Source organism: Mus caroli, chromosome 11 (genome assembly GCF_900094665.2).
Source record: "Mus caroli chromosome 11, CAROLI_EIJ_v1.1, whole genome shotgun sequence".
NCBI classification, from domain to species: Eukaryota; Metazoa; Chordata; class Mammalia; order Rodentia; family Muridae; genus Mus; species Mus caroli.
This window is the reverse complement of record NC_034580.1, coordinates 53,402,699-53,429,480: the sequence shown is the minus strand read 5'-3', so window position 1 is coordinate 53,429,480 and position 26,782 is coordinate 53,402,699. Positions and strand designations below refer to the sequence as shown.

The 26,782-nt window shown below is 43.4% G+C and overlaps 3 protein-coding genes across 3 annotated transcripts in view; 1 reads left to right on the top strand and 2 right to left on the bottom strand.

Annotated features, from left to right (window-relative positions):
* Nucleotides 1-127: 127 nt before the first annotated feature.
* On the bottom strand, nucleotides 128-1,237 carry LOC110305437 (olfactory receptor 10A7-like). Its single transcript, XM_021177428.1, has one exon. The coding sequence runs from the start codon at nucleotides 1,194-1,196 to the stop codon at nucleotides 195-197; it is 1,002 nt and encodes a 333-aa protein (XP_021033087.1). The 5' UTR covers nucleotides 1,197-1,237; the 3' UTR covers nucleotides 128-194.
* Nucleotides 1,238-15,324: 14,087 nt separating this feature from the next.
* LOC110305459 (olfactory receptor 2T29-like) lies at nucleotides 15,325-16,287 on the bottom strand. The gene has a single exon (XM_021177449.2). The coding sequence runs from the start codon at nucleotides 16,285-16,287 to the stop codon at nucleotides 15,325-15,327; it is 963 nt and encodes a 320-aa protein (XP_021033108.1).
* Nucleotides 16,288-21,895: 5,608 nt separating this feature from the next.
* LOC110305451 (olfactory receptor 2T29-like) overlaps nucleotides 21,896-26,782 on the top strand; it is an 8,242-nt gene continuing 3,355 nt past the window's right edge. Inside the window, exon 1 of the mRNA XM_021177441.1 lies at nucleotides 21,896-22,144. Coding sequence (XP_021033100.1) covers nucleotides 21,896-22,144 — 249 coding nt within the window. The remainder of the gene's footprint in view (nucleotides 22,145-26,782) is intronic.

Genomic DNA, 26,782 nt, shown 5'->3' with positions numbered 1-26,782 from the left:
GGGAAGTGGGGGGCGCTATGGGGGACTTTTGGGATAGCATTGGAAATGTAATTGAGGAAAATATGTAATAAAAATATTAAAAATTTAAAAAAAAAGAAATTGTGACCAGGAAGGTTGAGTCTCACAGACTCTGGGCTTGAACCTGTTAAAATGTTGGTAAATGAATACAGGACTCAGCTGGAATCCTGAAGATTCTAGAAAGCAATTCTTGGGCTTTTCTTGTATCTCTCCACCACTCTCCTCACAGCGCCCTGCACTTCCTTGTTCCGCAGGCTGTAGATGAATGGATTCAGTGCAGGTCCGATGACCGCATAGAACACAGAGATCAGTTTGTCTCCCTCGGCGGAGTAAAGGGACTTGGGCCTCAAGTACCTGATCAGCCCCGTTCCGTAATAGATGGTCACCACAGCCAAGTGCGAAGCACAGGTTGAAAAGGCCTTCTTTCTCCCCTCAGCCGAGTCTATTCTTATCACTGTCACCAGGATGCGAAGGTAGGAGAGAGCAATCAGGAGGAAGGGAACCAGTACAGTGCCAGCCCCTCCAACGGCCATCATGGCCTCCTGCAGAGACGTATCTGCACAGAACAGGTGCAGAAGGATGGGCAGCTCGCAGAAAAGATAATCAACAATGTAAGGGCCACAGAGTGGGAGGATCATGAAGCAGAGAGGTATAACCGAGGCACAAAAGCCTGTGACCCACACGGCCACTGCCAGTGCTATGCACACTGCCCAGCTCATGATGAGAAGGTACCTCAGTGGGTAGCAGATGGCCACGTAGCGATCTATGGCCATCACGGCAAGGAGAAAGCACTCAGTCGACTCCAAGAACAGGGTGAGGTAGGTCTGAGCCAGGCAGAATGGGTAAGATATGACCTTCCTGCTTGCAAGGAAATTGAAGAGCATCTTTGGAGTCACAACCGTGCTGAAGAATCCATTGAGGAAAGCTAGGTGGCAGAGGAAGAAATACATGGGTGTCTGCAGAGAGACATCGAGAGCCACTAATATGACCACAGCTGTATTCCCCAAACAGCTGGCTAGGTAGACCAGAGAGAAGAAGATGAAGAGAGGAATCTCAGTCTGGGGTTGATCAGAAAACCCGACAAGGACTAGCTCGGTGATGGTGCTGGAATTCTCCGGGCTCAGGCCTGTGGCTGAGCCATACCTGTCCAAACGAGAAGAAATCAAAGGCCCCCACATGAAAACTCTTAGGTCAGATCAGCACCCCCGTCCTGCTTACAGTTGTTTTAATGCTGATGGTAACCGTACCCTAAATTTCAAGGTCTTGAGACCTTTTCAGACACATAGTTAATAACTCTGAGTGACTGTTTTTGGCGAATGACACCAGGTCTCATAGATTCACAGGAATAATTTTGCCATCCTCACATTATGTCAAACAGACAGAGGGCACTCCTCTGTGCTTTGCTAACTGCATGTTTTAATTATCTGTCTCTTAAAAGTGTGCTGTAACTCCAGTTTTAGAAAAAAATGACTTGTCTGACGTCACTAGTAAAAATATGAAATTTGAAATAATTGCATTCTGCTTCAACTAGGGTGGTCGTTGATATGACTGGGCTCATTTAACCGAACAAACTACTCAACATTCCCAGACCCTACAGGATAGACTGTTGGTCTCTCCAGGTGGAAAGAGACGGGTGGTATTTAAACTGATTAAACAAGTCAGCATTCTCAAAAGCAATGCAACTAAGTCACCCAGATTTCTGGCTTTCAGATTTCTGGTCATGGTCTCAGAGACTAGAACTGTTTTCAAAGCCAGCATTTTCTTATTATTTTTAAGTTAGCATGCAGTGAGATGTGTTTCACTAGGCATCTTCACACACCCTTTACTCCTACTCACTCCCTACCTCTCTCCCTCCTGTACACATAGTCCTGCTTTTGCCCATGTCACACAGAGCTCACTCTCCACCCCTCTCCCTTCTCCCTACACAGTCCTGCTTTTGCCTGGGTCCATTAGCCTCTCTTTTGCTCTCACTGCCTGAAGATCTCGTCTCCCCTTCTGCCACGGTCCATGGTCCCCTTTCTAGTTTCATAACCACATCTATAGACTATATACAACTTTAAACCAAAGGTCTGCACATGAAAGAATGTGTGTGGCATTTGTCTTTCAGAATCTCAACACCAAGATGTTTTTATTGTATTAAACAGAGTGTGAAACACTCTTCACAGCCCCCCCCCATACACACCTAGAAGCCTACACTTTAAGAAATTATGAATTACATTTTTGAATGTGCTGAAATGGCAGGTCTCGGCTGGCTCCATCACATGTAGAATATCACACACACAGATGCAAATACTAGCTTTTGTTGGCACAGCAACAAAACAATAAACAAAATCAAATGATGCTTTTGAGGATGTTTCCAACGTAGAGGTCTGTCAGTCATAAGACACAGAGCCCAGTCTCCAGTCAGCTACATCCTCCTACCTTAACACGGCCCCGGTCTCCATTAACTCCTGGGCACTGTCGCCTCTTCATCTAGTTAGAATTTCTGTTTTCTCATTTCCTTGTTTAATTCCACATAGAATACTTTTCTAGTTTTTATTTTTTAAAAAAATCACTCTCTCCTCAATGATTTTTTTTTGTCATTTAAACAATTTATATCAGTATATCAGTCAGTAACTAGAGTGTATGACACATAGTAATAGTAGGAGACAGGGAGAAGAGGAGGGAGAGGAAGACACACACACACACACAGAGAGAGAGAGAGAGAGAGAGAGAGAGAGAGAGAGAGAGAGAGAGAGAGGCAGTTGACAAACCTGCCCAGCTTCCTGATTCTGGGAAGCATCAGCTTGTGTTTGATACTGGTAAACTGTAAATGGATTTTCCTGAAAAGGACCAGTACCTTGACTCCATCTATAAAGAACGCAGCATCAGGACCACAGTCACTTGCCAGCATGGGAGCGCACACGTGACATCCCCGGCCTCTCTTCTCTCTTCATAGTGCACTGCTCAGCTGTGAACGCAAATGCACGAGTCTTGTTCCCGAGCTCCCGTGATTTCATCATGATGGCTCTCCACGTTCCCTAAACATTTCCATACTCATCTCAGCTTCATGCTTACCAGGATTTTCCTGAGATGAAAATAAATGATACTAGTGTCTAGATATAAATCCAGACTGGAGACTTTACTGAGTTTTGAAAAACCCCATTAAGGAAGCAAAGTTTTAGGTGGGTCCCAAGGGACCCAGTTAACTTCAAGCCTGAAAAACAAAAGTCAAAAATTAATTATTTTCCCACTTACTGTCAGTGTCTAAAAGTTCATTAATACAACTTATAATCTCCCATTCGTGGCGACATTAGGAAGCTGCACCACTTCTGTGAGAAAAGCATCTCAGCTTGGATGCTTAAGTGGAAAACAACTAAAAGTAATGTGTCTTGACACGCTCTTTTGCTTACTTATAATTTTGTTCTTACTGTACTTACTCAATTGTATTTCCTGCAGGGAATCTGTGGGTTTTACTGTGATCCGACCTGACATGCATACACTCTGCTGTGAACACAGACATCCTCTCCTGCCCTCTTTCTCCTTCCCTTCCCTTCATTCCTCTGGCCCCCTTTCACTTACTTAACCATCCATCTTCTATATTCAATGGGTCCACAGTTTCTAAGTCTAGCTCCCTTCACTGACAACTTCAATTACATCAAAATGTCTACATCTAAGATTTGACTCTTCATGGATGAATGGCCCACAGACTGTATATACACCACATGCCATTATCCATACATCAGCGGACAGACATCTAGTCTGGTTCCAAATGTCTATTGTGAGCAGTGCTGCGGTAATCACACATGTGTGCACCTTCATGCCTGTAGCTATGTCCCCAGGAGAGCTACAGCCTGATCAGAGGGTAGTTCTAGTTTCAGTGTTTACAGGAACCTTGACCTTACTGCTTGTTATATGATGGCTGCGCTGGTTCCTTCTGCCTTGTGGATGCTTATGTTCGGTCACTTCGTGTTCGCCAAGAGTTCTGGAGAGAGGCAGCCATGCTCACTATTTTCCCTCTTTAAAAATTTTACTTATTTTAGTATTTCAAATACCTTATTTAGTTGTGTGTGTTCGTGTGTGTGTGTGTATGTGTGTGTATGTGTGTATATATGTGTATATGTGTGTGTGTATGTGTGTATGTGTGTATATTGTGTGTGTGTGTGTGTGTGTGTGTGTGTGTGTGTGAAGAGGAAGGCATTAGATTCCCTGGAACTAGAGTTACAGGTAAGTTGTGAGATGCCTACTGTGCATGCTGGAAACAAGCTAGGATCTGGAAGAGCAGCAGTCGTCTTAGTATCTGGACCATCTCTCCTTTGTTGACCCCCCCACCCAACCCCGGTCCTTTACAGACATTTGAATGCACTATTTCCAGCCCTTTCCCTCTATCCTTGATATTCCTTCTTCTGCTTGGTCTTGGCAACTAGAAATGCGTCCCATTGTGTTTTATTTAGCTAATTAACTCATTTGTATTTATTTAATTTTCCCATATCTCTTTTTTTTTTCTGAGTTTCTAGTCATGGTGCTGACTTCATCATCTGAGATGCTGACTTCAGCATCAGTAGTCCTGACTTCGCCATCCTCGTGCCGTGTTGACTTCATCGGTGATGGTGACTCTCCTCATCTATGTTATGGCTTTTTCATGCGTTTCTGACTTTCTTCTCCAGACCCTGAACTGATTTCCTTACTCCATTCTTCATTTCATTGTATCCTCTATGGAATAACTGGCTAGTTTTTCATTTTCATGTGACTTTTGATTCTTCACCTGATATTTTACACACGTCAGTAATGAAAGAGTTAAGATGTTTTTGAGGAGTCCTGTTGTCTTGGTTTTTTGTTTGCTTGTTTGTTTCGTCTTTTTTGGTTTTGTTTGTTTGTTTCTTGTTTTCCTGTGTGATGGTTTGCATATATATTGGCTTTGTTATTTACAGATTTTGAGTAATTATGTTTTTTATCAAGGAGTCTCCTCTTAAGGTCTCAACTCTCAGGACCACCCAGAGAGGGAAAGCAAATGGCTACGACAGCAACAATGTCAAGCTGGACAGTGTATAAAAATCCACTGACAATTAATCCCTTCCCAGTAACACTGTAGAACTCAATAACTCTAGAGCTCAAATGGTGGACACGAATGAACGCGATTCTATGATGTTAGAAGCCGTGTAGGGTGAATGAAGAAACAGATGCAGGACTGAGAGTGTGGAGAAAGCACGGAGGGGCAAGGGAAAGGGCAGACGGTGGCTTTTATTTTTAAGTTTTATTTTATTAGGATGATTTTATGTTTTATTTTCTCCTTCCTAAAAGGAAGGGAAGAAGGAGAAAATAAGCAACAAGGAATAAAAATGAACAAAATCTCCAATAATAAGCCAAGGGCATAAGCAAAGCTAGATGCATGTAAGGAAGAGAATACATTTTAAAAACGAATTTTTAAAAATAAATCTTCCTTTAACAGATTAATATGGGGCCATAAGAATTGCTGACCCTATAAAGGAAATGCACTGGCTGCCAAGGCTGATTTCATGTGTTTGATTTCTGGGACCCACAAGTAGAAAGAGAACTGACTTCCACACATGTACTATGGCCCATACATGCACCATTCCCAGCACACAATAAATAATCACAAACCATTTAAAAATAAGATAAAATAAATATACTAGTAGAAGTATGACTGTGTATGGAAACCCATCGCCAATATGATCCTCAATGGCAGAAGACCGAAAACTTTTCTGGTAAGATCAGAAGCAAGATAAGACTCCAGATGGAAACAAATTAGGAACATCTCTGCCAGCAGCCAACTGAAATGAGATAAGCTGAATTAGCTATTTTTCTTGTTGCTTTACTCTGAAGTGAGAAAAACGTCCGACAAAAGCCACTGAAAATGAAGGATTTACTTTGCTTAAAGTCCAACGTGAGGCCGTCTCTCACATGGTAGACAGAGTACAGTCACAGGAACACTACAGAGTTGTTCATACTGCATCCCAAACCAGGAAGCCACAAACTGACAGGAAGTGGGTCAGCTGGACTGTCAAACTTCAAGGCCTGCCCCCAATGTCCCATTTCCTCCAGCAAGGCTCTACCTCTGCAAGGTTCCACAACAGCTATTTAGGATCCCTTAAGATGTCTTTCTTAGTTAGGGTTTCTATTGTTACAACAAAAACACCATGGCCAAAATGCAAGTTGGGAAAGAAATGGTTTATTTAGTTTATACTTCCATCTCACTGTTCATCACTGAAGGAAAGAAGTCAGCACAGGAACTCATGCAGGGGAGGGACCTGGAGGCAGGAGCTGATGCAGAGGCCATGCAGGAGTGCTGCTTACTGGCTTGCTTCCCATGGCTTGCTCAGCCTGCTCTCTTATAGAACCTGGGGCCACCATCCCAGGGATGGCGCCTCCCACAATGAACTAGGCTTTCTCATATTGATCATTAATTGAGAAAAATGCCTGACAACTAGATAATATGGAGTCAGTTTCTCAGTTGGCGTTCCCTCCTTTTAGATAACTCTAGTTCATGCGTCAGGCCAGCATAGACTAACCATCACAATGTCCATATGTGTTTTGGCATATATTTTTCTACTTCTGATAAACCCCACTGAGATTTTTACCAGGGATTTCATTACATGTTAGGTAGCACTGAGATTTAAACATAGCAACTCCTTCCTGAATAAGTACGGATGCTCATAATTGTCTGTTCTCTTTAACCTACATCCACAGTGTTATGTAGTTTTTGGTACAGAGTTCTTCCATTTCTTGGAGCTAATTGATCCCTAAGCATTTTATTTCTGTGTTGTCAAGGGCATTGTTTGCTTATTTTCTGCATTACTCATTGACAGAGTATGAAATCCTACCAATTACAATGTGTTAACTTTGTATCCTGCAGTTTTTCTGGATTTGTTGACGTTAAGAATTTGATGTGATTGCTAGTACACACTAGAAAACACAGAAGCCCTTATGATTTGACTGGGAATTCCATGGACTCATACTGGATCCTCAGCTAGTGGCTCTGTCTTGAAAAGTTGTGGAACCTTTAGGTTGCAGGAAATTGGGCTTTATTTATTAAGGTTTGCTTTGTGGCCTATAATGCCATCAATTGTGTAGAAGGTTCTAGGTGCCATTGATAAGAATGTATATTCCCTATCTCCTGGTATCTGTGTGAACTCTGTCCCCCTATCTGATATAACAGTAACCCTGTTATGATTAGTTTTAAAACCTTCTTTATCATATATAAGAATAGCTACCCCAGAGTGACTGTGGCCTCTCTTTGCCTATCTTAATTTCTAACCTTTGATTCTTGGTTTATAGATGCCATTCCTACCCGTGTGTGTTTCTTTTTTAATTAATTTATTTACTTTATATTCTGACCAAAGCTTTCCCTCTGTCTCCTTCCTCCCAGTCCCTCCCTCTCACCTTCCTGCTCCCTCCCCCTCTCTTTCTACTCAGCAAAGGGGAGGAGTCCTACGGTTATCAATCCACCTTGAAGTATCAAGTTGGATATTCCAACCTAAATAGGACTAGGTACATCTTTCCTTACTGAGGTTAGACAAGGCAGCCTACTTAGGGGATAGGGGTCCAAAAGCAGGCAACAGAGTCAGAGACAGTCCCTGCTCCAGTTATTAGGAGTCCCACATGAAGACCAAGTTGCAAACCTGTTACATATGTGTAGAGAGCCTAGGTTTGTCCCATGCATGCTCTTTGATTGGTGGTTCAGTTTCTGTGAGCTCCTCTGGTCCCAGGTTAGTTGACTCTGTAGGTCTTCTTGTGGTGCCCTTGACCCCTCTGGCTCCTGCAATCTTTCCTCCCCTCTTCCACATGATTCCCCAAGCTCTCCCTAATGTTTGGCTGTGGGTCTCTGCATCTGTTTCCATCAGCTGCTGGGTGGAGACTCTCAGAAGACATTTGTGCTTCCTTCTTCAAGCTTAGTAGAGTATTATCAATAGTGTCTGGGGTGGGCTCTCTCTCATGGCATGGGTCTCAAGTTGGGCCAGTCATTGCCACAGGTTTGTTTTTACCATATTTTGGGGGCTGGTTTATAGAAATTTTTATTTGTCATTTTCACAGAGAATTGTACTGTTGATTTCACAGAGAAGTTGATTACCACCATGGAAAATGGATCATGGGGAAGGACTGGGACCACACACTTGTACATTGTGGGTTAAACTAAAGGGACAACAAACTTCATTGAGATGGAAATGAACCCAATGTGATGCAGCCAAGATGCAGTCACTGCTAAGTCTGATAGATCCTGACAAGTTACAGAATGTTAGCAAATGTGTGTGTGTGTGTGTGTGTGTGTGTGTGTGTGTGTGTGTGTGTGTGTTGGGGGGACCCAAATGAAGACCAAGATGCACATCTGCTACATGCAGAGGGCTGTGCAGAGGGTCTAAGTCCAGCCCATGTGTGCTCTTTGACTGGTGGCTTAGTTTTTGAGAGCCCCCCAAATAGACCACATTGTTAAAATCCAATTAGTCTGCATCTTTTTATCAATCAGTTAAGTCTGTTTGCATCCGAGGCTGCAATTGAGAATGGCTTGCAAATGCTGGGATTTTACTGTTTGCTGTTCTGATTAATGGGTCCTTTTCTCCCATCCCTGGTAACTAATGTTGGTTGCCTTCTAGTCTGCAGTGTCAGATATAATTGGCTATTTTCCCATCTGCTCTTCTACTGCCGGCATGGGTTGCATTCTTCCCTGTGTTCTTATGTGAGAAACTTTCTCCCTCTTCCTCTATGGTCAGTATTCTTGTAAGAGTATTCTGCAGTGCTAGCTTGGTTCTCAGGAGTTCCCTTAACTTCTGCTTGTCTTAAACTAATTTTTACTTCTCTATCTATTTTAATACATAGGTTTGCCGGATAAACTTTCCATGATGGAAGTGACATTTAATCTGAACAGATACAGAGTACAAGAATTAAGCCTAAAGCCATTTGTTTAAAGACCTTAAAGATAAATCCCAAGTCTGGCTCTAATGACAATAGAATAATGTGACTTTATCATTAGAATTACTATTGTTATCTTCTTGTTATTGTTACATATCATATCTGTATCCATGTGTCTCCTACTTATATTTCAATGTGTAATAAAGTGTGAAATACTAAAGGGAGAAAACTGAAGACCCAGGCAAAAAGGCCCTGCTACCGGGTCAGAGAAGACATCACACAGCTGTGATTCCAAGTATGGCCAGCAGAGGGCAGAAATCCCCCCAAAAGGGGATCATGAAATCCACAGAGATGTCTCTCTTATTCATGTGACAAGGAAAGAATGAAAGGGGTGAGGACACTGTGGTTAGCGAAGAAGTCGATCAGGAGGGTCCCTTGGTGGAGGACACCCTTAGGACAGCGTAGCAGGAGGCTTGAGCTGTAAGATGTGTGCTATGCACAGGGAGCAAAGTAGATTTGCTCTGCTCCTGAATGTTCAGGCATGATCGGTCACTCACTAGTCTGCTGCTCTGCCCTGGGAGAGTAGAGGCTGGTGAGGCAGCCAGGAGTGGGAAAGCCTGATAACAACAGGCCTTGAGGTGTGGACTTAATCAGAGGTTTGTGGAAGGAAACAGACCTACCCCTAGGCAAGGTTTTAAACTAGGTCTGAACAGCACTAGGTTTTGTTTTGTTGTTGTTGTTGTTGTTTTTAAAGCAACATTGTATAAACAAAGCAAGAATGTAGGGTGAGTAGTGTGAAAACCCAGACTCGCCCCATTTCCTCCCTTCACCTCTGCTTGTTTTCTCTATGAGCCCCATGAGTCAAGCTTGATTTGTGACTGCCCCAATGGTCCATATATAGTAGTCTAACAAAACATTTGAGGGAACGGCCAACCAGTGACCAGCCTAACTGGAGAGAGACTTGACACTAGTAATGATGCTCCACTATGCTTGCAGACAGGAGCCCAGTAACTGTCTCCACAGAGGCTTCATCAAGCAGCCCATGGAAACAGACATAGAGACTCACAGCCAAACATCAGGTGGAGCTCAGGGAGCCTTGTGCAAGAGGCGGGGATAAGATGGAGGGAGCCAAGGAGCCAAGGATGCCACAAGATGATCTATAGAGTGAACTAACCTGGGCCCATGGGGGCTCACAGAGACTGAACTACCAACCAAAGGGCTTACAGGGGCTGGACCTAGCCCCCCTACACTTTTGTAGCAAATGCCCAGCTTGGTCTTTATGTGGGTTCCCTAACAATTGGAACTGGAGCTATCCTGACTCTGGTGCCTGCCATTGGATCGCCTTCCCCTACCTGGACGGCCTTGTTAGGTAGGCTGCAGTGGGAGAGGTTGTGCCTAGTCCCACTCTGACTTGTTGTCCCAGGCAGAGTGGAACCCAAGTGTGTGTGTGTGTGGGGGGGTCCTTCCCCTTCTCTGAGGATAAGAGGGAGTAATGGAAGGAGGGGCTAGTGAGGATGGGAGGCAGCAGTAGCAACCGACACGACAGGAAGAAGGGTTTGCAGGGCACATACCTCCATGCCTTCTACTTCCTCCCATAAGGTCCCCAGCCCATGTCAGAGTGCTGCCCACATTCCGGGGATTGTCCCACCCCGTTCCCAAGCTAGCATCTGTCATGTCAGCCTCTCATGGCCAGCATCTCAGCCTTTCACATTCTGAGAGTGAGTAACACATTGTGCATGTGTCAACAAACATCACACTGCCCGTGGCTCAAACAAAGCAATGGATATCCCAAGGTTCCCACATCTCACAACAGACAAGGAGGAGGAGGATCAATTCCAACTGCTCTGATCCGTGGGGACATCATGCATGTGCACTACAATACTGGCTATGAAGAGGGAGGGGATAGTTACAGTGGCCTCACACACTGAGACATTGATCACCCAGATCCCCTCATGCCAGCACAGTCTCCTCATGGATGTGTAGGGAAGAGTGAGGAGAGACATAGTCAATGGGGAGCAGGATGTAAATGGCTGAAGGAAGCAAGCAGCATGGGGGAAGCCACATCCTCCCCAGCCACAGTCCACTCCCTTGAGAAAGGTCCTCCCAAGTGGAACCCCGCCCACCCCACTTCAGCTCTCCTGTCCTATACCTCTTTGCTGGGAAGTAAATGCCTAATCCAGAGTTCATCGCTGATTTCATGGGCCCAGCTCAAAACTATTATGACTCAATCACATCCCTAGAGTGGACGGACTGACACATCAGTAGTGCATCTTGAAGTCATCACATCCTGGATTCCCATTGTCCTTCTGTGTTCCCCTGGCCTTCTTTCCATCCTCTGAGATCTGTGCCTCTCCCCGCAGAGCCTGGCTGAACCCCTGTGTCTACATCTGAACTCTTCCTTTCAGTCACACCATACTGGGATCAGGTGTCTAGCACAGTTTTTGCTGTGGCAACCACTCAGCAAGATTCTAGTTTCCAACATCTGGTTCCAGCCCTAGACTGCAGTCTGAAAGCATCATTGAAATTATAGTTGGTTTTGAGAATGTTCATTGTTGTAGTAATTTCCAATCCTAATAAGTCCGTATAAAAACACACACAATCTAGTTATTATATTTATAAGCTATAAGCCTTGATTGGGCAGGTCTAGTATTATACTAACTTATTCCCAAGATATAAGACTCTTTGATACTTGTGGTTTCACCTGGCCACATGGTTCTGATCCATCATGGCTTCTTCCTCCTTCTCTCCTTCCCTTCTCATTCTCCTCCAACTACCTTTCCTGCCCTCACTCTCCAAAAGAAGTCCCACCTTTCCCTTCCACTCCCCAATCACAGGCTTTAGACTTTATTGACCAGTTAGAATGGGAGAAGGTTCACATGAGGTCACCCGAATAAGTGACTGACTTTTCTTTATTGGGGGGTGCTCTTGAGAAAGTAGAATTAGCATCAGGGTACAACAGAATACAAACAGCATTGGGCAGTCCACAACAGTTCACAATTTGAAATGCCTCTATTTGCTAAATACCTATTTATCTAGTGAAGCTGCCCCTTTCCCTGCTCCCTTTGACAGGACAGTTTGATGACTCATTTAACCATTTTATTGTTGCTGTTAGGATCATGTTTCTATTCCTTCTGGACTCCATCTCAGTAGTTATCCAGGAATTTACTAAGTCCTGAGGTCACCAAGGAGCTGAGTTCTCATTTCTCACTCTAGAAGCAATGACGGAGAATGAGGGGTCTGAGACATAATCCAGTGCTCGTCTCTAGTAAATAATCGTTAAAAGTCACGACTAAAAAAAGTTATCAAGAGATAACAAACATAAAAAAATGGAAATTATGATGTCAAAATTGAAAATGGGGTACAGAGCTAAACAAAGAATTCTTAACTGCAGAATACCAAATGGCTAAGAAGCACCTCAATAAATGTTCAACATCCTTAATCATTGGGAAAATGCAAATCAAAACAACCCTGAGATTCCATGTCACATCAGTCAGAATGGCTAAGATCAAAAATTCAGGTGACAGCAGATGCTGGTGAGGATGTGGAGAAAGAAGAACACTCCTCCATTGCTGGTAGGGTTGCAAGTTGGTACAACCACTTTGGAAATCAGTCTGGCAGTTCCTCAGAAAATTGGACATAGTACTACCAGAAGATCCAGCAATACCTCTCCTGGGCATATACCCAGAAGAAGTTCTAACTTGTTATAAGGACACATGCTCCACTATGTTCATAGCAGCCTTATTTATAATAGCCAGAGGCTGGAAAGAACCCAGATGTCCCTCAACCAAGGAATGGATGCAGAAAATGTGGTACATTTACACAATGGAGTGTAGCTGCCTGCGGCCACATGAACTGGGCTCCTGAGTAGGAGGCCGGAGCTGTAAAGGAGGGAATGGAGAGAGAAGTAAAGAGACCAAGATGAATTTTCTGATCATGGCCCAATGTTTACTAAAAGTCTGTGCTTATATAGGGGGGAGACCCATCCCCTGCCACACCAGGCTTCTTGATGCTTTGTTGCTAAGTTGTCAGCATTTAGTCTGTCAGAGCTGTTGGCATTAGGTCACCAATTCCACAGGTTGTCAGCTATCTCAGGAATATCTCAGGAAGACAGGTTCAGCCTCTCATCTTGGAGAAGAGCAGCAGTAAGTGACAGAACAATAAAGCCATCTAGGTCAGAAGGCTCCACCCCAGGTGGTCTCATTCTCAGTGGCAGCAAGGTCCAAGACAGCCTACTCAAGACTTGGGGAGGCTACAATGGAGTATTATGCAGCTATTAAAAACAATGGATTTATGAAATTCTTGGGATGGATCTGAAGGATATCATCCTGAGTGAGGTAATCCAATCACAAAAGAACACACATGGTATGCACTCACTGATAAGTGAATATTAGCCCAGAAACTTAGAATACCCAAGATACAATTTGCAAAACTCAAGAAGAAGGAAAACCAAAGTGTGGATACTTCATTCCTTCTTAGAAGGGGGAACAAAATACCCATGGAAGGAGTTACAGAGGCATTTTCAGAGCTAAGACGGAAGGAAGGACGATCCAGAGACTATCCCACCTGGGGATCCATTCCATAAACAACTACCAAACCCAGACACAATAGCATATGCCAGCAAGATTTTGCGACAGGACCCTGATATAGCTATCTCTTGTGAGGCTCTTGGATGAAACACAGGGCCCCCAATGAAGGAGCTAGAGAAAGTACCCAAGGAGCTAAAGGGGTCTGCAACCCTATAGGAGGAACAACAATATGAACTAACCAGTACCCCCCAGAGCTTGTGTCTCTAGTTACATATGTAGCAGAGGACAGCCTAGTTCGCCATCAATGGGAGGAGAGGCCCTTGGTCTTGCAAAGATTATATCCCCCAGTACAGGGGAAATGCCAGGGCCAGAAAGCAGGAATGGGTAGATTGGGGAGCAGGGCAGGGGGAGGGTATAGGAGACTTTCAGAAAGGAAACTAGAAAAGGGGATAGCAGTTGAAATGTAAATGAAGAAAAAATCTAATAATATCATTTAAAAAATATTAACAAAAAATTGAAAATGTAGGGTAAGAGTTAACATTACATTTTACCTTTTGGGTTTGTGACTAAAATCATTCTCTTTAGAAAAATTACTTTCTGATAGGATTATTTCTTAGTCTCATGATAATCACAAATTAAAATGTTGTACGCAAACTAAAAACAAAAAGAAAAGGCTTTCAATAATATTACTAGAGGAAAGTCACCTAAGCACAAAAGCAGACAGTGAGAAGAGAGAAAAGAAGGAATGTACAAGCCAATTAGGAAATAGGAGCTGATGCAAGTGTGTGCTCCGCTCAGCATGGTGACCATGGCTGCTGTGGACGATGTTATCCCATTGGGACACACAGAGCCATGGATGGGTAAAAGACAAGGTCCAATATGATGACATAGCTCAGTTCCCAGCACTCACAGTGGGCAGCTCAAAACCCCCTGTAAATCAAGCTCCAGAGGGTCTGATAACCTCCTGTGACTTCTTGTCCACTGCACTCACACTCTCATGTATGCACACACACTCTCACACACAGATATAGATCTGCTCGTACTCCACATACTCACACACAGGTTCACATACATTTAAATCCACTCAGGCACAGACACACATCACACACATACACACAAACTTAAACAAAAACACAGACACAGAAAACACTCAAACACACTCACATGCATGCATACATATGCACAGAGTCACACCACAAACTCACACATAAATATGCACACACACGGACAAAATAATACACACATACATACAAACACAACAACTCACAGACACAGAGACAAAACAGACACACACAAGAACTCACATACATATAAACACAAACACACACACAAAAACACACATATCCTTCAAGATAGAAATCTTTGTTTTAAAGCCCAGCAAAATGGTTTAATTGCTGAATTTTAGTAAGTGTTACATGAATTATAACAAATCTCCCACTGTTCCAGAACATTAAGGGAGAGGAATACATTTCAGTCCTTCACAAAGGCTGATGCTGTTAGGCTACACATACGGCAAAGAATCACATAGAGAAAACCACGGACCACTTCCAAGATAAACATTTAGGCCAACTTCTTCCCAGAATACTGGCAAAGGATATTGAACAGTCCATTATTGCTCACTATGAACAAATGGGACATATCCCAGGAATATCAGCTTATATGATACACATAAGAAAGACAGTAATGGAACCCATATAATCCTGTCAGTACACATAGTAAGCCCATTTTCCTGAGTCAGCATCGATTTCTGATGAACTACCCTGGTAAACTAGACACAGGAAGTCCATATTGCTACAGAATAGAGGTCCTTGATGACAGACAGAAAGCATCATGCTATCAGGCATGACATGTGAGCAGCCTGCAGGTAACATCAGCATGACACCTGGAAAAACAGATGTGTACAGACAAGGAAAAGAAACTATTTTTTAAAAATGACTTACTTTAAAGATTCTTGAAAGAAGGGTTTCACACCCAATAGCTTCTTCATAGCCTCTGTGACATTCTTATTCCTAAAACTATAGATTAGTGGGTTCAACAGAGGGGTGACTATGGTGTAAAACACAGACACCACCATGTCCTTCTCAGGGGTGTGGAGGGAGGCAGGGAAAATGTAGGTATAGATAGCAGCGCCATAGAAGAGGATGACCACAGTCATGTGGGAGGAGCAGGTGGCAAGGGCCTTCTTTCTGCCCTCTGCTGAGTTCATCCTGAGAACAGTGAGGAGGATGGATGAATAGGAGCCTGAAATGACTGTCACAGGGATGATAATCATGAGCACACAGCACACATACATGAGGGTCTCATAGAGCCAGGTATCTGAGCAGGAGAGCTTTGTCACAGCAGGGGCCTCACAGAAGAAGTTATGGATCTCCCGAGATCCACAGAATGGGAAAGTCATGGTGATAGGGGTGAGCATGAAGCCATCCAAGGATCCCAGGACCCAACAGACAGACATCAGGAGGAGACAAACCCTGTGGTTCATAAGGACAGGATACCGGAGTGGATGGCAGATGGCCACATAGCGGTCATAGGACATGGCAGCCAGAAGCAAATATTCTGACCCTACTAGTGTCAGGTACAGGAACATCTGCATCCCACAGGCAGCAGCTGAGATCTTGTGGCTCCCCAGAACCTGGTCCATGAGCATCTTGGGAACAGTGACAGAAATGTACATCATGTCCATGAGGGACAGCTGGCTGATAAAAAAGTACATGGGTGTGTGGAGGTGGATGTCAAAGAGTATCAGCAGGGTCAGGAGGGCGTTCCCAGTCAAGGCCATCAGAAAAATCACAAATATGACCACAGCAAGCAGGGAAGGGTGTTTGGATTGACTGAAGAGTCCCACCAGGGTGAAATCTGACTGCCCAGTGTAGTTGTTCATCCAGGTGGTGAGGTCCATGGGTGTCTCCTAGGCAACGAAGAATGTTTTGGGGTTAATGTCATAGAAACAAGTGCTCAATGATTTATGCCTCAACCTGCCTGTGCTAAGTTCTCTGAGCCTGAAAATCTAAGGACTGCAAATTACACATAATTCAACCAGTTTTTTAAAGCTTGGAATTTACATCTTGGTCACAGGCATTGGGGATTCAGGGTAAATTTTCCATAATCCAAAGTCACAAACTTTCCTAATGACAGATAATGTCTTCTCTCAAGTAATACAAGGCTGAGAAATGCTGTCCCATGCTAACCCAATGGGGATTCAGTGACAAAAATATGCAAAATCAAAATTATTTGGTTTTAAAAATGAAATAAACCTTGGCCTTTATGGTTTGAGGATGCAATTGGTATCTCCAAGACTGAGGTATGTTTCATATAAAAATATTTTAAGGTAATAATTTAAAGGAGAAATTTCGACCAGGTGATCCTCCTCAGTCCCCAGGAGACTCTGAGAGTTTCTGTGCTGCCTGGAGGAAGCCTCACCTTCACACAAGAAGGACTGATGCTCAGAACCCTAAGAGGCTTGGGGCAAGGAACCACTAAGAGGCCAAATACTGCTACCAGTCCAGCCACTGTCACTCAACCTAGCAGTCCTCCATCTGCTCTACCTAAAATAATGCTACTGAAGATGATGGTGGTAGTGATGATGATGGCGATGATGACGATGATGATGGTGATAACTTTGCCTTCTGATCTGTCCAAGGTTAAATAAAGGAAAACAATATAAGTTTTTTTTTTTTTTTTTTTTTTACATGGTGGGGGTGAATGTTTAATAAAAAAAAAAAAATTTTTTTTTTTTTTTTTTTTTTTTTTTTTAGTATCCCAAGATAGCCATGCAGGAATACACACACATGCACACACACTGTTAGAGAGTTAAAAACTCACTATCCTGGATAGCCTTCTCATAGATGGCTATTATTACTGTATTGTATTTTTTTTTCTGCCGGGTTAAATATTGTTTAAGGATTTAGTTTCCAAGGAAATAAGAGAAAATCTTCAAATAAGAAATGTATAAGCCAAATTAAGAATTAGTATTTGAAACCTTCCTATGAGTTTATAGGTATGCTTATTTTCTATACATGTATAAAAACCTTAAATATTTGTTTAGATAAGCTTTTATATGAACACAGGAATTACAAGTATATGTATATATATATATATATCCTATTTATTCATTTAGCCCTGATTAGCATAGTTAGCAGGAAAGTTTGCATGTGTAAGGCTGGGCCTCTCCAAGTTCATCTCCTCACATCCCCACTGTATGCTCTAAATCTGCAGGATCAGAGGTGACTGTGGTTACCAGGCAAGGCTGTACTTATAGCATCACCTGCTTTGTTGCCCATCACAATCCTGATATCTTGGAATCCAAGAGGCAGAGAGAAGACTGGGTACCACTGAGATGCCTCTGGCACGAGCCACAGGCTCCCTGTGCTCTGTGCTGATAGCTGGAATCTGGGTTAGACTCTGAAAACATGCCAAGGAGACTTTAAACTCGATGGTGCTTAAAGAGGCTTCTGCCAGTCTATTCAAGGCAATATATAAAAATGAAAATAAAAAGGAATGTTTAAAGGGCTGCAGAAACATGAAAGAGACAGGTACAGGGTACACCTAGCCTTTCTGAAGTCAAATAAAGCGTATGCCATGATTCCTTAAACACATTGAATTTTTTCATACTACAAACTCTCCGACTTCTTTTTTATTTTAGTGTGTGTGTGTGGTTTTTTTTTTTTTTTGGTGTTTGTTTGTTTGTTTTTTGGTCTGCTTGTATGTATGTGCCCTGCATGTGTCTCTGCTGCCCAAGGAGGAGAAGAGGATGCTCGATCCTTGTGAACAGGAGTTACAGGTGGCTGTGAGTTGTCATGTGGGTGCTGAGTGCAAATCGTGGGTCTGCTGCAAAGGCAACAAATGCTCTTAACCACACAGCCATCCCGCCAGCCCCACCCGCCAACTTGTAGCCAGCTCCCCCCCCCAACTTGCAGCCAGCTCCCCCTGCCAACTTGTAGCCAGCTCCCTCTGCCAACTTGTAGCCAGCTCCCCCTGCCAACTTGTAGCCAGCCCCCCCCGCCAACTTGTAGCCAGCCCCCCTGCCAACTTGTAGCCAGCTCCCCCCAACTTGTAGCCAGCTCCCCCTGCCAACTTGTAATGTTAATGCCAAATGGTCTCCCCGAGAATCATTTCGCTCTGGTTACAGGGCAGGGGAAATCCAGAAAAAGCTGCCAACTGCAGACACATTTTTACCACTGTGTGGGTTTTCTAAACTAATCCTGATACTCAGCTGCCAAAAAATCTAGTGTTGCACGATGTTAAATTGGAGTTTCTCACATTAAGACACCCAGGACAGAAGGACTGCACACATGGTGATTGCAGCCTGTTCAATCCTGTCCCCTGCTCTCTAGTTTGCATATCCTGTGGACAGCCAGATGCAACTTCACACTGGAGCTTATGAACAGGTAACCCCTGGAGTGACTGGTACAGTCACCCCAAGCTACTGGAGCCAGCAGCATCCGAGTCCGTTCTGAATCCCTCCTGCAGCACATCACCCCAGGAGCCTGCATCACCTACTGACCTTAATTTCTTCATTTACAGAGGGGAAACTCAGATTTCAGAGTGTGTGCCTAACAGGAAACAATCAACTGACCAACAGACGTACATTTTACTCTTTGTAGGGGACACAGGGCATGCTCCTGCCTCTGTTCTCTTGGAAACCCCTTTCCCCCCTGTAGTCTATAGCTCAGTCCAGACAAGGTCGTGCACCTGTCATTACAGAAAAGACACGAGGAGAACATAATTCTTAGTGTCACTGTGACCCTCGGTGAGCTTCCAGTCCCAAGACAGCTAATCCATGCCAATAAGATCAGTTAAGAAAGTGCGTGTTCTTCTGTTCCTAAATGGCTGTAAATAAAACATGTTAAATCTGTTTCATTTAATAAATAGTATTTGAAGTTTCTGGAAGAAAATGAATTTACTTCTCTGCAGGAAAAAAAAGTAGAGGGAAATCAAAGAAATATTGTCAAGAACTGATAGAAGATTCTGAAAGCAGATGCTAAATCAAAAGTAGTGACTCCCGCAGAATCTCCTGTCAGCTCCAACTCACCCCAGATGCTGCTGGCAGCCTTAGTCATGTGGACCAAGGGCAGGAGCTGCTTAAGTGCACAAAGGAGAAAAGTGATGTCACCCCTGGCTGGACTCTGCTCATTAAGGGATGGTATGGCAGGATTTTGTAAATAATGTTCCTTTGAGACTTAAGAAGATGTAATTAATAGAGCTAATAAAAGCTGACAGATATCTCCATTACCCAGCTGAGGTTTTATCTGTCTTTTTTTTCCTTCTAGATTTGTAAAAATGGAGTTGTAACCAGAGTTAACAACGATCTGAAATTTTGACATTGTCAATAGATCTCAAGTATGAAACACACAAATTAACTAATGCATGGTCAGAGGCTTGGCCACTTGTAAAGTTAGTTAGTGTTCTCTCTCTGTCTCTCTGTCTCTGTCTCTCTCTGTCTCTCTGTGTGCATGGAGGGGGGAGCACATGCATGTGTGTGTGAGTGCGTGTGTGTGTGTGTGTGTGTGTGTGTGTGTGTTTATGTGTTCATATAAACTTCCAGTAGTTTTCACAAATGTGGATGCCAAAGTTTGGAGTTGAGCTGCTCTGTCATAGGCACTGCCTCTTGGCCCCTCCATCACGTGCCACCTTCCCCTCTCCCCAGCCCATCATTTCTGTGCTCCAATGTCCATCACAAGCCATATTCTTCAAAGGTATTTGTTTCATTTTAAATAGTGACATGAAAATTACATACACTTTACAGAACTAAAGGCTTCAGTGAAAACATAAATATTTATATTACCATCACCTGACTAAATCCATAGTCTTAAGACACCAGACACTTTGGTCACAGGATATGGAGATGCCAAGCTGTACTCACCTGGACTCTTGCTCCCTGCAAACTAGCTTTCATGGGACCATGAGGGGTTGCACAGGCTTTGGGTGCAGATAACCAGCAGCATCTGCAAGGCAGCTTCTAATACTATGAACTAAAACTCTGGTCATTACTAACTTGATTTTTCCACATCTTCTGAGCAATGTGTGTGTTTCTTCAGCACTGAGGTTTTACCATCGAGTTTTAGAAGATAAGCAAGAGCAACAGCAATAGCCCGTGTTGGTTTGGAGTCTGCAGGACTTTGTCTCCCAACAAACAACTCAAAGTAAGATAACCCACACCCGGGCCTGGGTTATTTGGTGTCCAGCACTTCCGGCAGCTATATCACCTGAGTAGAGCACATACATCTTTATAAATTTGTAGAGAAGAATGGTAGACTTCTACTTGGCCTTTTCAAACATTCTCAGTATTAGGGGTTCCCATCTCTGTCCTCACTCTGTCATCCTCTTCCCCACTTCAAACTCCTTCCCAGTTATTCCTTTGTCCTTCATGCCACTATACCCTACTGTACCCTATCCCTTAAAATCTTTCTCTCCCTTCCCACCAATCAGAACTTCCCAGTTTCCAGTATTCAGCAGATTCTCCAAACTAAACGCACACATCAAAAGATTCAACAATAAGATCTACAGGTGAGTGATATCGTGTGATATTTGTTGAGAACAAAATTCATACACGTGTGAAAAGATGCTTCACTCTGAGAACTGGTCACATCTCCCAATCCAAGGACATTAACACAAACCCGTAAGGCAGTTCTTGAGGAAAGCGTGCTCATGAACTCTCTAATGCTTGTTGACTTGAATCTGTCAGTGTTCTGAGAGGACCCGTTAATTCATTTAAGTTTAGCCAAAAAAACAAAAACAAAACAAAACAAAAAAACAAAACAGTGAAAAGCTGTTCTCCTTTTAGGTAGAGCACAGAGAGGCCTGGATGCCCAAGAGATGGTCAGACCCACAGCTGGGTGTGGCCTGAGTGGGTCCTCCACCCATGTTCTTCCTGGTTACTCACTGGGAATTGCATGTGAGAGGAGGCTGCTCCACACAGCACAGAACCACTGTGTCACACAACTCTTAGGGTGAAGGTCCTTCAAGGGTCTCAGTTTCGTTTTGCCACATTATATTATATAATGTGTAATACATGTTATATATATTTTCTATGTAATCACTATACGGAATATAGCTCTGAGGTTTAAAAAAATACAAGTTTAATCCTTAATCCACAAAGATTCAGACTTAGTTCATACCTCATGTTAAAATAATCCTCAAAATAAGTTTAGATTTCCATTTGGGCACAGCGGTATATAATACTCCAGGGAAGTGAATCTACAGACTCTGGTCTGTTGGTTAAAGGACAGTGTTATGTGACGTAGGAGAGTTCATGGCTCTGAGATGCAACAGTTCCACTAGGAGTTATGATGGTGCTAACCACAGAAAAGAATTCTGTTTTAACATGGTCTTAAATTGCAGATAAGTAATGAACCTCAGATCTCCAAGCCCAGGGAACTTCTGTCAGCACAGTCAACTTGAGGCACTCACCACTGAGCAGTCCTTCCTACGGTCACATGACGCTAACCCAAAAGCATTCCTGGTTGCTGAGGAGACACTCATAGACATCACCACAATGTAGTTGCACAATGAGCAACTACACTACACAGTCAGATCTCACCCTGGTGGGACTCTTCAGTCAATCCAAACACCCTGCCCTGCTTGCTGTGGTCATATTTGTGGTTTTCCTGATGGCCTTGTCTGGGAACGCCCTCCTGATCCTGCTGATACTCTCTGACATCCACCTCCACACACCCATGTACTTTTTTATCAGCCAGCTGTCCCTCATGGACATGATGTACATTTCTGTCACTGTGCCCAAGATGCTCATGGACCAGGTCCTGGGGAGCCACAAGATCTCAGCTGCTGCCTGTGGGATGCAGATGTTCCTGTACCTGACACTAGCAGGGTCAGAATTTTTCCCTCTGGCTGCCACATCTTATGACTACTCCATGGCTACAGTTGCTGTTAGGTGTTTAAGAATACACTGAGAGCCAACACAAACATTTATTTTTCTGCTCAAGCTGTCATTTAGACTAGGCAGGAGCTCCCGGGTCTATTGGCCTTTTCTCTTTTTCTTTTTTTTAACCAGTTGTGCCATCTGTTGGGGATAGGTCAGGGTCTTCTTTGGAAGCATGTCCCTCCTCATTGACTCTCTTCTTTGTAGAATGTACACGGATTGGCATCCACCCTGGGGATCCTCAGCAGCCTCATTGTACAAGAGGACAGTGACTCAGTAGAACCATGGGATCTCAGTCCCTGAGAACCTAGATGACTTTGAAGGACTAGAGTAAGTATCACTACCCCTTTAGTCCCTCTGTCTACATCAATATAGGCCTCCAAGTACAGTTAATCCATACCCAGCACCTGTCTGGTACTGTTCACTATATTGTATGTTCAAATACTGTTTTAGAGGAGAAACACCCCCTTTTGCTTATTAAATCGGCCCTTAGAGAGGTTTCCAAGAGAAGACCAGGCACTTTAGAGGACTCTAACGATTTCAATCAGTGCTTGGTTGAACTTGGACCTTAAATTTTTGATTAACATCTCTTAATGATCTTTAAGGCTTATCTTCTACATACTCTACGTAAGTTACTCGGACCCTCTGTGACCTGTTTAGGCTTTCCAGCTTTGTATTTATTCTTTGAGTTCTGGAAGAATTTAGCCATCTTCATTTAGACATAAGTGTTATTGTATAGAAATCCTCCTCTTTCTGAAGAAAACTTTATTGCCATTTCCTTTTAACATTTGCTTCTCTGGAGACAAATGCATAGCAGAAGCTGAATTCCTATTTCCAGAGAGCCCGGTCCTGGGGACAGAAGTAATGATGGAAGAATACCTGAAGGGACTCAGGATTAGAACCAGCCATCATTTGGTTGCGGGAGCCGCCACTAAAGCTACAAATGTGACACTTGTGAACCTTACTAAACCCCTGAAGAGTCTTCCAAGACATTGAACACAAAGGAAGGAAGACTCCTGTCAAATTATCTTCAGAAGGGGGCAGGTGAGGTGCACAGATAGCAACAGCACATCTTCCCCAGAACAAGGGGCTACGTTTCCTGTGTCTGTGACAGATGGCACTGTGAACAACCTTCCATTATTTCCATTTCTGTTCTTATTGCATTTCTAGGATTCCTCCACATTGTAGCATGGGCGTTTCACTTTTTTATTATGTAGGATTTGATTGCATGATTGCACTTATTTTTGTTTATCTTCTCCAACAGAGATCTTCATGAATCACTTTCCAGAACTCTACAAAGCTTTCACCTTTCAAACTGGAGAAGTTCATGCAGGAGTGACAATCTGTAGGACAGGCTGGTGACATTGGGGTGGAAGGTTGTCTCCTTGGCAGCTGCATATACCCCTGGCTCTGCATTAGATGCTGGATACTCTGAACCTACCAGTGGCCTTGCCCTGACACCATGCAGCACCTGAGACAGTTGTGTCCTAACAATGTTGTCTCAGTTGTGTTAGGTGCTAGACACAACCTGGAGACTCACACAGCCTAAGTTACCCACATTCGATGCAGTTGCCCCAGCCCAGCAGCAACAGGAAAGCAAGCCATTGCTTTCCCCAACCCATGCCAATGTCCACACAGGGCTGCATTCATACTAAGCATGGAAGGAGCCAGGACATATTCCATCTGCAGGCTAACAGCACTGAGAGCCTGAGAAGGCTGAGTTCAGAGGTGTGGCTGGTAAACACAGGACAGTGTGTGACTAGAAGATGGAATGGAAACAGTACCATGTTGTTGGAAAGGGATCAGAAACCTTTAGCATTCAGACAAAGTTTGAAGCAATTTGGCTGTAGGATCAAGAGTGTGGAGTTGCCTCTACCTACCACTCTGTTTTATTCCAGCTTGGACCATACAGTGTACACATCACATCTTAAGGCCAGGTGTGAATTTATAAAGTGTGCCATTTGTTCTGCTGGCTGTAATATGAATATGTACATCTTTATCTTAGACATTTGTACTTGGAGAATATTCTGTAATTTTTTTTAGATCTCTATTGAAAAGGAAACTAACATTTAAACTGAAGACAGTTCTAAAGAATATGGTTTGTCACTCTGGAAATCAGTTTGGCAGTTCCTCAGAAAATTGGACATAGTACTACAGGAAGATCCAGCAATACCATTCCTGGGCATATACCCCAGAAGATGCTCGAACTTGTAATAAGGACGCATGCTCCACTATGTTCATAGCAGCCTTATTTATAATAGCCAGAAGCTGGAAAGAACCCAGATGTCCCTCAACAGAGGAATGGATACAGAAAATGAGGTACATTTACACAATGGAGTACTATGCAGCTATTAAAAACAATGAATTTATGAAATTCTTAGGGAAAATGGATAGATCTGGAGGATAGCATCCTGAATGAGGTAACCCAATCACAAAAGAATACACATGATATGCATTCACTGATAAGTGGATATTAGTCCAGAAACTTAGAATACCCAAGATACAATTTGCAAAACACATGAAACTCAAGAAGAAGGAAAATCAAAGTGTGGATACTTCATTCCTTCTTAGAAGGGGGAACAAAATACCCATGGAAGGAGTTACAGAGGCAAAGTTCAGAACTGAGACTGAAGGGAGGACCATCCAGAGACTGTCCCACCTAGGGATCCATCCCATAAACAACCACCAAACCTAGACACTATTGCATATACCAACAAGATTNTGTTGACAGGACCCTGATATAGCTGTCTCCTGTGAGGCTATGCTAATGCCTGGTAAATACAGACATGGATACTCACAGTCATCTATTGGATGGAACACAATGAGGAGCTAGAGAAAGTACTCAAGGAGCTGAAGGGAGTCTGCAGCCCTGTAGGAGGAACAACAATATGAACTAACCAATATCCCCAGAGCTCGTGTCTCTAGCTGCATATGTAGCAGAGGATGGCCTACCCGGCCATCAGTAGGAGGAGAGGCCCTTGGTCTTGCAAAGATTCTATGTTCCAGTATAGGGAAATGCCAGGGTCAGGAAGTGGGAGTGGGTGTGTTGGGGAGCAGGGAGAGGGGGGAAAGTTAGGGGATTTTCAGAGAGGAAACTAGGAAAGGGGATAGCATTTGAAATGTAAATGAAGAAAACATCTAATTAAAAAAGAAAAAAATGAAAAGAAAAAAGAAAAAAAGAATATGGTTTGTGACTGACAGCAGAACACGGGATGATGGGGTGAGGGAAGGACAAGATGGAGCATGAAGGATGAGGCCTCGTGTGGCTTACCATGAATTATAAGGTGCAGTATCTACCACACAGCAGCTGAACCCCAAGCTTCCGAGTCCGCACCTACGTAAAACATGTCACAAAAGTCACTGGAAGTTTATATGAACACATACCCAGAAGGAGAGAGAGGAGGAGGAGGAGAGAGTTCTGGGAGGGAGAGAATTCTGCACAGTGAACGAGAGCCTAGACATACAATAGCTGACTCGAGTTGGACCAGATTGTTATTTGTGATTGTAATATTCCAGGTTATTGTTAATGATGGCTGTGATTTTCTACTATAAAAAAAACCCACCACCACCACCAACAGAAGAGTAAATCGGGCTTAACAGAGGTTTCTGTTAGCGTCCATGGCTCTCTTAATTGCATTCGTCTTTAAAGTCCCAGATGGGAGATATTAACAGAAATCTTTACCTGGGAATGAGTAGAGTCCAGCCAGGGATGACGTAACTTGGCTCCTGTTCCTTCTGCACTTAACCAGGTGATGTTCCTTGGTTCATCCGGCTAAGGGTACAGCTGCATCTGCATCTGATGGTGAGTAAAACCGGACAGGAGAGTCAGCACGACACAGGGTGGTCACTTCACAGTCTGCTTGATATTTGTGGGGTTTGTTTGTAATCTTTTTTTCCAATTTTTTATTAGGTATTTTCTTCATTTACATTTCAAATGCTATCCCGAAAGTCCCCCCATACCCTCCCTGCCCCCTGCTCTCCTACCCACCCACTCCCACTTCTTGGCTCTGGTGTTCCCCTGTACTGGGGTTAATGTAGAGAAAAGAATCTCTGACTTTTTCGTTTTCCTTTTCTTTTTCTTTTCCCTTTTCTTTTTCTTTTTCTTTTCCTTTTTCTTTTTCTTCTTCTTCTTCTTCTTCTTCTTCTTCTTCTTCTTCTTCTTCTTCTTCTTCTTCTTCTTCTTTTTTTTTTTTTTGATTTTAAGATACAGTTTCTCTGTGTATACCTGGGTGCCCTGGCTTTCACTCATTCTGTAGATCAGGCAGGACTCTGACTGTGTCACCTGAGTTAGATGTCACATCATGTGGCAACACACCTGGCTTCTTCCTAAACTTTCCCTTTAGTATTTCCTTACTGAATTATTTTTAAAACTACTGAATTAGGTCAAATGTGTTCCTACTTTAACTAACATGTGTTTGGTGTTTTTCAGAGAAGGCATCTCCACTATCTGCCTGTCCTACACACACACACACACACACACACACACACACACAGACACACACAGACACACACTCAC